Genomic DNA, 9,832 nt, shown 5'->3' on the forward strand with positions numbered 1-9,832 from the left:
CTTTGCACTACCATTGCCTGTGTTGTGCCTCTTACTGGAGGACTTCTATTCAGAGCTGTCAATCTTAGTCTTTTTTTAATTTGGTCTCTTCCTGGGGCTACTGATGCCATATATTCAAAGATGTATGATAAAAAGAGATACTGTGTTTATCATGTAAATTACACTAGTATTAAATATAATGATTCTGTATTTAGAACTCTGACCAGCCACTCAAAACCATTTTAATTTCCAGTCTCTTGTTAAATTGATTGGCTGGAGGTGGGAATATCTTGATCATTCTGCACCAAGTCCACTGGCATATGCAGGAGTGTTTTAGATGAGCACTAAAGGGATTTTCATGGATCAAGGAAGCTTGCAATAACATGGGCTCCTTAGTGAACATTAAGAGTAGGAGAAGGGAAAATTTGTTACAGAAACTTTGTAATTTTTAAGTGTGTATATAATTCACAATATTTGATTCTGTAACAGTGTATAACATCACTGACCTTGGCCTTCAAACTTCTGTTCCATTTTAAAATGTTTGTTTGAATTTTACGGGGGTAAATAAAAAAAAAATTATCAGTGCAGTTTGTTTTAAGATTAATATTCTCCCTCCCCCACCGCCTAACCCCCATGGTGCTTGTGTTTCTGTAGACTCGATGGGCTCAGTCCTGTGGGTTACTGAGCTTCCTGTAATATCCAATAAAGCACTCAGCACTGAAGTCAAGCACTGGAGTAGTCCCACTGAAGTTGAGCATTTGCTTAAATGCTTTGCTGGATCTTGTCAGAATGCTCAGTGCCTTGCAGGATTGAGCCCTATAATCACTTGCGTTCTGGCTATAAATCTACCAAGTTCACTTGCAGATAGATTCTTCAATCACATGCATGTCAGTGTCACCTTGCTCCCAAGGAAGTCAATAATTCTGTCACTGACTTCAGTGGGATCATGTTCCAGCCCCCAGTGTGCAAGTGTAAGTCTTGACTCCTAATAAAATCATTAGATGTACCCATATTTGCACACACAACTTGTTTACAAGGCAGTTGCCACACAATAGTTTAACAATTAGATTTGGAAATGTCAAAAGTTAATTTTTTTTTATAAAATTGATTTATTTGCAAGGTGTGAATTTCATTGCATTTTGAGAGGACACTTATCTACGTTATCAACCCAAATGCAGTTTCTCATAATGAATAGATTGTTCAACAGAGGCACCAAACTGGATTATGAAGTTGCGTGTGGTTGACTAGGAAATGGTTATCTATCTTTTTTTTAAAAATCCTCAAGCAACATCAAATGACTCCTAATATATGAAACTTATTCTAAAATAAACTAATCCAAAGTAGTTCAGTATGCAAAATAAAGTACAAATGCTAATTCTCATCTTTAAATATGATTATAAAAATAATTAAATGAGACATAAGACAGGTCCTCAGCACAGCCTTGAATCTTCTGCATCTGTCTTTATTTTTAGCTGTCTAGTAAATATAGTCTGATAAAAATTGCTGCAGAAAATTATGGAGGCACTAGATTATTTTACACTGCCTCTTACACGTTGCAGAAGGGATTCACTGTTAAGTAGGCGAAGATGAGTGGCAGAATGACAATGGCTTTGTTAACCTGACTGTAAATTAAGATGCTCATGCCTGAAATGTCAGTCCTTGGCTGGCTTTAAGGGAATGCCTTTTTCCCATTTCACCCACTCTTACCCCATTTAAATGGTAATTACACATTTATAATGCATTGCAAGTGTCGCTCACTTCAGCCATAGTCCTTTGGGAGCACTGGAAGCAGTAGAGCTTTAGTAATGGGGAATATTCATTTTGAATTGTTTTTGTTGCAAAATTTGTCACTATTTTTCATTTGCTCGCATATATGAATGCAGTATAATTATTCAAATTATACATTGATGGTTTAACAACCTTTAAAACAGATTTTAGAGTATTTTCCAGCTTGTGTAACATACAAAGAAACTATGATTTAATTGCCCCATATTTGCTGCTATTGTACGTCTGATATAGCATCAGTAAGGCCTGGTCTACACGGATGGGGGATCAATCTAAGTTACGCAACTTCAGCTATGTGAATAACATAGCTGAAGTGGATGTACTTAGATCTGCTCACCGCAGTGTTTTTCTCTGCGGTAAGTCAACTGCTGTTGCTCCCCAGTCAACACCACCTGCGCCTCTCGCTCCGGTGGAGTACTGGAGTCGACGGGAGAGTGCTCGGCGTTCAATTTGTGTCTAGACTAGACGCAATAAATCGACCCCTGCTGGATTGATCTGGTGGGTAGTATAGACACACGCTCATATACTGCTTTACTGTCTGTCCTTTTGGATTTTTGCTTGAGGGTAGTGGAAGAGGCCTACTTCTCCAAGATGATAAAGAATGTCCTTTGTCTTCAGTTACACACAATGATCCCCTTCATGATTTTGGGATTCCACACTCCTTGTTTCCTCTTAAATTCTGCAAAGACACTTGATAGTCATTCTAACGCTGCATAAGCCTATTTCTGTACTTTGATTTTACATAAGACAGTAATGTTCAAAAGTTTCACAATAAATAGTTATACTGGCCTAGATGGTTATATTTTATTTTAATCTTCTGTAGTGTTCTGAATGCAGAACAGTTGAATCTCTTCTAAATCATTATTTTACAAATTTTGTAATACTTATTTGTATTAGCTTGTAATGTAGGAGTTGAGAGATAATATGAAATTTAAGGAAGAAAACCTGTGTTTAATGGGGGAGAAAAGTATGCCTACAGTGAGAAAAGAGGACAGGGAAATACGTATCAAACTCCCCCCTAGACTCAACCTAGTATAGTTAATTTTCAATATGTATACTCTGAAATATGGATCAAACCCCATGTTTGGTCTGTATTTGTGAAAGGTTAGAATCCCAATATAAAAATGTTAACCCAACATATAGCATAAGTGAACACTATAGAGACAGGTATTTGGACATTTATGTTTGTCTTGCCCAGTTCCTATATGTTGAAGCCTTGTACTTTCACTCTGTCTGACGAAAGATGCTTGAGTCTGACAACTTTTAAGGTATCCAAGAGCTCTTAAGTAAAGTTGAGTAAGCCAACTAACAAATCAAAATGGTTGCGAAGTATTAAGCCAAAATAATAAAATATGACAAAAACAGATGGAGCAATCTGCTTGTGGTTTTTATAAGCCTGTTTTCTCATGACCAAGTTCAGAAGTGACCTGAGTCAGCCCTTACAATGGGCTTCAGGAGACTTATTTAACAAGTCTATGCTCTGAACTTCAAAGTCCAAACCAAAGGTTGGGTTTTCCCACCTATATCAAAAGGAAAACCACCACAAGGTGAGAAGCAGCCTTGTGTCTAGCTCAAGACAGTGGGTGAGCTCTAGCTAAATTCCGCTATCTGATGACTTTCAGCTCCAGATCCTTCCACTTCTGAGCCACAACATCCAAGATGTGGCAGCTGTCCCTACACCGACAATTTTTCCTGTTGTATTATTGGTGGTTCCCCAGATCCTTTTTGCCCATCCATCACGTATTTTGTCTCCTTCTCCACGAAGAGCCAATACAAGCAACTCACTGCTGTCCCCTGGTCTCTGTTTCTAGTGAGGGTCTCAATCTGCATTCTCGGATAAGAAAAGGAAAAAACTAAAAATGTTAATGATGTATGAGGTGTGGCAGATAGGGATGGAATGAACAAAAACAAAGGAGAGGTATATAAATAGGGCCCTACCAAATTCACAGACCATTTTGGTAAATTTTATGGTCATAGGTTTTAAAAAATCTTTTTTAAATTTTACAAGTATCAGAGGGATAGCCGTGTTAGTCTGGATCTGTAAAAGCAGCAAAGAGTCCTGTGGTACCTTGTAGACTAACAGACCTATTGGAGCTTGAGCTTTCGTGGATGAATACCCACTTTGTTGGATGCGTTTTACAGTTTCAGATATTTAAATACCTGAAATGGGGTTCCAAACAGGATGGATCTAGACTGTTCTCAGTGGTAGCAGATGACAGAACAAGAAGCAATGGTGTCAAATTGCAGTGGGGGAGGTTTAGTTTGGATATTAGGATAAACTTTTTCACTACGAGGGTGGTGAAGCACTGGAATGGGATATCTAGGCAGGTGGTGGAATCTCCCTCCTTAGAGGTTTTTAAGGTTAGGCTTGACAAAGCCCTGACTGGGATGATTTAGTTGGGGATTGATCTTGCTTTGAGCGGAGGGTTGGTCTAGATGACCTCCTGAGGTTCCTTCCAACTCTGATATTCTGTGGTTCTGAATCGGGAATTTCAGTGTTTCACAGTGGGGATCCCGACACAAAAAGGGCTCGTGGGACAGAGGGGTCGCAGTTTTGCCACCCTCACTTCTGTGCTGCTACTGGTGGTGCCACTGCCTTCTGAGCTGGCCAGCTGCCCATCTCTGAAGTCAGCGGCGCCACTAGCAGCAGTGCAGAAGTTAGGGAGCCCCGGTATGGCATTACCACCCTTACTTTTGTTCCAGCACCCATAGCAGTGCATAAATAAGCATGGCAATACCATACCTTACCACCCTTACTTCTGCACTGCTGCTTCTGACAATGCTGCCTTCAGAGCTGGGCTCCTGGCCAACAGCTGCAGAGCTTCCTGCAGCTGGGGAGATTCCTGGAGATAGGTCTTATCTAGCCTCTGGGCGCCCTTGTAGAGGAAGAAGTCTGATCCCTCTCCAACCTGACCAGGACTAGCAGCTGGAGTCCAGCACATCATAGGAGCCACTGTCTGGGGCATCCCAACCTTGCCCCTCTTCAGCTCTGGGCCCAGTGCTTGTGGAGGAGTGCAGGGGCCTACACAGCACCCCATAACCACAGCGTCCTGGGCAGTCACCCACCCATAAGGCTGACCTTGCCACCCAAAAGTGATGAATTCTCTTTCCCCCCCCCCCCCCTCCCATAACATGCATCCTCACTTCTGTGCTGCTGCTGGTGGCACTGCTTTCAAAGCTGAGTGCATGGCCAAAAGCTGCTGCTCTCAAGCCACTCAGCTCTGAAGGCAGCACAGAAGTGAGAGTGGCCAGATTTCACACGGAGACTAGATTTCATAGTTCATGATGGGTTTTTCATAGCTGTGAATTTGGTAGGGCCCACATTTGAGGTATTTTATGACACATTACTCATCCTGGGAAGGAAGGCATACTGTTTCCTCTATGCATTCCTTGTCTCCTGGAGGATAGGGTAAATGAAAATTCTTTCACTCATTTCAGGAGCCTTTGTTCTTGGTGCTGTGAAATTAAAATTTCTCATTATAATCAGGCAGGCTTGTGACCTGTAATACTCACACTGGACTGACATATAGGTTTAGGTCTGAAATATTTAGATACCTTAATACTGAGTATCCCTTTTAGGATAAAAGGAAACGCCTTGAAATTAAAACAAGTGAAAACTAGTTAAAAATATTAATCATTTGTGGAAATTATATCATATGATATTAAGCCTAATAGTTTAGTAAAACTAAAACAAATATCACTATGGAAAGCATCTGCAGTTATCTGCATATGCGGTAAAGTATAAGGACTAATGGTCTAAATGATCAGTGGCTTGGGTTAGAGGGATACTTCCCCTGTGCAGCATTATATGATTAAATGCATTATAGGAGTTTCATACCTTCCTCTGAAGGATTTGGCACTGTTGGAGACAGAATACCACATCTATTAATTCTTGATGGCAGTGGTGACTGGCGCTATTCTGTGCTGCTTTTAGAATTATCATGTAAAGTATGTATTTTAAACCAATCTTATGAAAGGCAGGTGTTAATTAGAACTTTGCCAGGCAAGGTTTAACACAGGGAAATAAAATTAAAGAAAGTGTGTGAATTCCTTTCAGGGGAAAAATAAGTTTTCAGTGTTCATTTTTAGTTGCAGCAATTGTCACATCTAGATTCCCACTGGTTAGGGCAACTAGTCAGGTGGGAACCTTTTTGATTAGCATAAGATTTTTTTTTTTATGCAGGCTTCAAAGGATTTTATTTGTTCAGAAAGACCTTTTCATCTCAAAATTCATTTTGTCACTGATTCTGCATTCACTGTAAGAAAAGGCTTTAGAAGTTAGGTTCTCGGAATTCTGTGTGCAATCTAATCAGAGCAGAGAATTTATGGTCTACTTAGTGACCATGTAGTAAAATAAATGTTCATATCTAGTATTGCTACTTAATTTTATATAGCTAAATATTGTGTAAAGCTATCTTATTTATTCTTAAATAGCTACTGCCAAGACAGGTTTATATCTAGAATCTAAAAAATACTCTCTCTGCATTCAACATATCATTCATTTAAGTTTTTTCATGTTTTCATAAGGATATATCCATAATTTACTCCCCTGCTTGAATTGCCAAGGATATACTATAGCATTGCACATTATTCTACTGATAGATTTTACATATAATCAGGTAAGTTGTTTACTGGAGTATAGAAACTTCCAGAGGGATTACTGATGTAAAAAAATAAATAGGTGCACACACATTATAAACCCATGCACGTTACTTTGAGTGCATGCATATGGGAGTGTTACATTTTACTGATTCACTGTCAAGCTGCCAAAATTGATGATGATTAACCCCAATGAATTAATGAAAATTCTATTCCTTCTGTATCCAGTTTCAAAATATACATTATTGTATAGTAAGATAAATCTGTCATACTTGTTTATGGAAAACTTCTGTCAGTTAAATTGATCTAAGATTGAGCTGTTTTCTGATACTAGTATAAGGATAGAAGGCTATAAAATAAGTTGTACACAACAAGTATACAAGATTGATCTTGGTTTTGTACAGGATTTAATCAGAGAATTTGAAAACATTTAGTTTTAATTCGTAAATAATAGGGAAGTCCATCAAATTCACTAGATCTCATACATTCCTACCATTTATAAGAGACTGTTTTTCATATTGCAAATAAAGCTTTGTATTATCAATGATTCAAGTAATAAAATAAATGACAGACACCTATAAATCGTATTACACTGTAAACATCTGTACAGTGTAAATACTTGTATATCTGAGAGTTTTTGTGGTCCTGGAAATAAATGAGGTAAACACTCCTCTCCATGTACGGATGTTTTTTCACTAATGTAAATAAGTTACCTTCAGGCATTAAGGAACCCTAAAGAAATAGTTGTTTTCATCACATTTCAGCCTACTGTAAATACTACATTTTCAAGCCCTGTCAATAGAAAGCTTATTGGCTGTTAGCCAGTGAAGCTGGCTAATATTATCTTGCCCGGCAGTTGGATATCTTAGTCACTTCATTCTGCTTAAACCTTACCTGTGACTAGTGCTCCATGCCCCTGTTTGCTTTTTTTGCATTAAACAGAGCAGTGAATGCTGAGCACCTAGATATTGAAAAACGTGTACACACCCTCTCCTCCTAGTGAATAAAGATCGACTGGGACACAATGTGGAGGTTGGGAATGAATGGCACAGTCTTTTTTCCTCTTCCCCTTCCTTGGTACTGACTGTTGGGAAGAGGGGAATGTGGTCAAGAGCTTTACCCCATCAACCTATTTCCCTGCCACCTGCCCAAGACAAAGCAGCTAGGGAAAGTGGTGCTCCACGTTTTCCAGGCATCACTTGTCAAATCCAATATGAAGAATAGCAAAAGCCCTTCTGCTCCTTCACAGCCAGGGTCTGTCACTGGAGCCCTCTGGGCCCCTTTATCCTCAGTATGCACTTCTGGCTAGTGGATATCTCAAGGTCTTGTTGAAAATTACCACTATATGGAATGGCAACTGCTGAACTAAACTTTACAGAAGATGTTCACAGCTGCAATGTCTTTGCAGTGCTTTCTATGGCTGTATTTTGGTTACATTAAAAATATTTGATAAAAGAGCACACTGTGACCTGGATTAGGTAATATCTTTATTCTTGTCCCCAGTAGTTTCTGTGAGTTTGCAGGGAATCTGTATTTGTCCTTAGCGGACATTGCCTGGCATCACAGAACTACTGCGTATCACTGATTGAACTTGACAGGTTTTTGCTCAAGAGTGAAACACAATTAAGCCAGCATGATGACCTTCCACCTTTTTTAAAAGATAGGCCTCTTACAACAAAGATGAATTTATTGGCAGAGCAGTTTGAAACTGTTTCTGCTTAGCCATCTCCACACTTAATCTTTGATGAAAGTAAAGAATTGGCAAATAGCTACAGTATCCTTCACAAGTGAGAAATACTGTTTCTCCTTAATGACTTTCCATGGAAGTCATTTTCTCTCTCGCTTTTGTTTTACTCTTCATGTGACATTCGTGACTTTTGGTTGAGAAGTAAAATGACTTTAGAGTTTATTTCTAATGTACTACTATAGATGAGCAATTGTATTTTATACTTTTAAGACTAGGATCCATTTTTAAAAATTCTGTATTTGTACAGCACCTAGCAGAATTCCTGGTCTGTGAATAGGGGTCCTGTATGCTATGGTAATACAAATAATTAATACATGTTCTCCTCTTTTCTCCAGGTCTCCTTCAGGATTCTGATCATCCTTACAGTAGATTTGAGAATGAATGAAAACAGACACTGTTAAATCTCCTCATCGAAAGCTAAGATTCCAGGATAAATTAGCACTTTTATTTTGCTTTTCAGCAGTCTTCAGGCTTCTTCTTTTTGCAAGTTTTCAGACAGTAAAAATAAATTCACAAATATTTATTAAATATGTATATTTTAAATCTGGCATATTTACCTTTTAGAACTAAATTTTTATAAACACTTTTGGTTTTTGAAATGTTTGCCAATTGTGCTCTCATTAAATGTGAAATGTCACCTTTCCTCTTCTAATAAATCTTTTCTTTGGAATCTGGTTTAAATAGTTAGCTTACTAATCATGTATTTGAAGTAATATCCTAGCTCACTTTTCTCTTAAAAAAATAAATAAATAAACAGAATTCCTCTATTCCCATTTTCCTAAATAAAGATTTTCTTTCTAAATCTGTTGTATGCATATAAGTGGTGGTACAAGTAAAGGGAGTGTTTGACACTACAGAAATATGGAATTAGTGTTGATGTGAAATAATTCCAGTATACAAATTCTTTATTATCCAAATAGTATGTATAGTATTTTAAAGATGCAAAATGTGATTTTATTTTTATATTTTTTTGGCATAGCATAATCTGATATAATATCCTGGTAATATACGAACATTTTTATGTCCTTGGTGTGGAGGAAAAAGTCTTTAAGTTAGTAAAACGGGCACAATCTCTTTTTTTTGAAATTCATGCAAAATCTGAATATACATTTGTATATAAGCTGGAGAGGTAATATCAGGCTGTTTAAAATCCTTTCTTCCATGAACAGTTCTCTAAATTAAAAATACTGCATAATGCCAAGATAGCATCAGTTTAACAGTATAATGATTTCATATTTTTTACCTTTGAGTTTTTTGTGGGAAATGTTTATAATATATTGAGTTCTGTCATCTTCCTGGATTGGTGGATTTTCATTTTTTTAACTCTTTACACATAAATACCTTCACTGAGCATTTTAAATAACTTACTGACATGATGCTGCGTGCAGAGGTTCATTCTTTTTTCCTCCTTCATATTTAATGTAAATTTCCAATTCTATATAGTTGGAATTTACTGTGTACTATCTTCTGCTGAATAAATTTACAGTACTGAAGGCTTTTGTATGTTGTTTTTATCAACCTTGCTGGAGGAGAACTCTAACTAGACCTCTTGAATTCAGCTATCCATTGTGTTTCTTCCTTAAGAGGGCTTCTGTAAATAAAAAACCTATTTAAGGAAATGATCAAATATAGGGTTTGAGTAGGGAAAAGGAATGCAATTTGGCTTTCTCTGGTCCTCTGACAAAAAGAAAATCTAACACCATGCTTTTTATTCACAATATG

At 37.7% G+C, this 9,832-nt stretch overlaps 1 protein-coding gene across 1 annotated transcript in view; it reads left to right on the forward strand.

The window, feature by feature from the left end:
* The window catches only part of LOC115645615 (pituitary tumor-transforming gene 1 protein-interacting protein-like), a 54,731-nt gene extending 45,128 nt beyond the window's left edge, over positions 1-9,603 (forward strand). Inside the window, exon 7 of the mRNA XM_030550520.1 lies at positions 8,446-9,603. Coding sequence (XP_030406380.1) covers positions 8,446-8,495 — 50 coding nt within the window. The 3' untranslated portion in view covers positions 8,496-9,603. The remainder of the gene's footprint in view (positions 1-8,445) is intronic.
* The last annotated feature ends 229 nt before the right edge of the window (positions 9,604-9,832 follow it).

This window comes from Gopherus evgoodei, chromosome 2 (genome assembly GCF_007399415.2).
Source record: "Gopherus evgoodei ecotype Sinaloan lineage chromosome 2, rGopEvg1_v1.p, whole genome shotgun sequence".
Taxonomy (NCBI): Eukaryota; Metazoa; Chordata; order Testudines; family Testudinidae; genus Gopherus; species Gopherus evgoodei.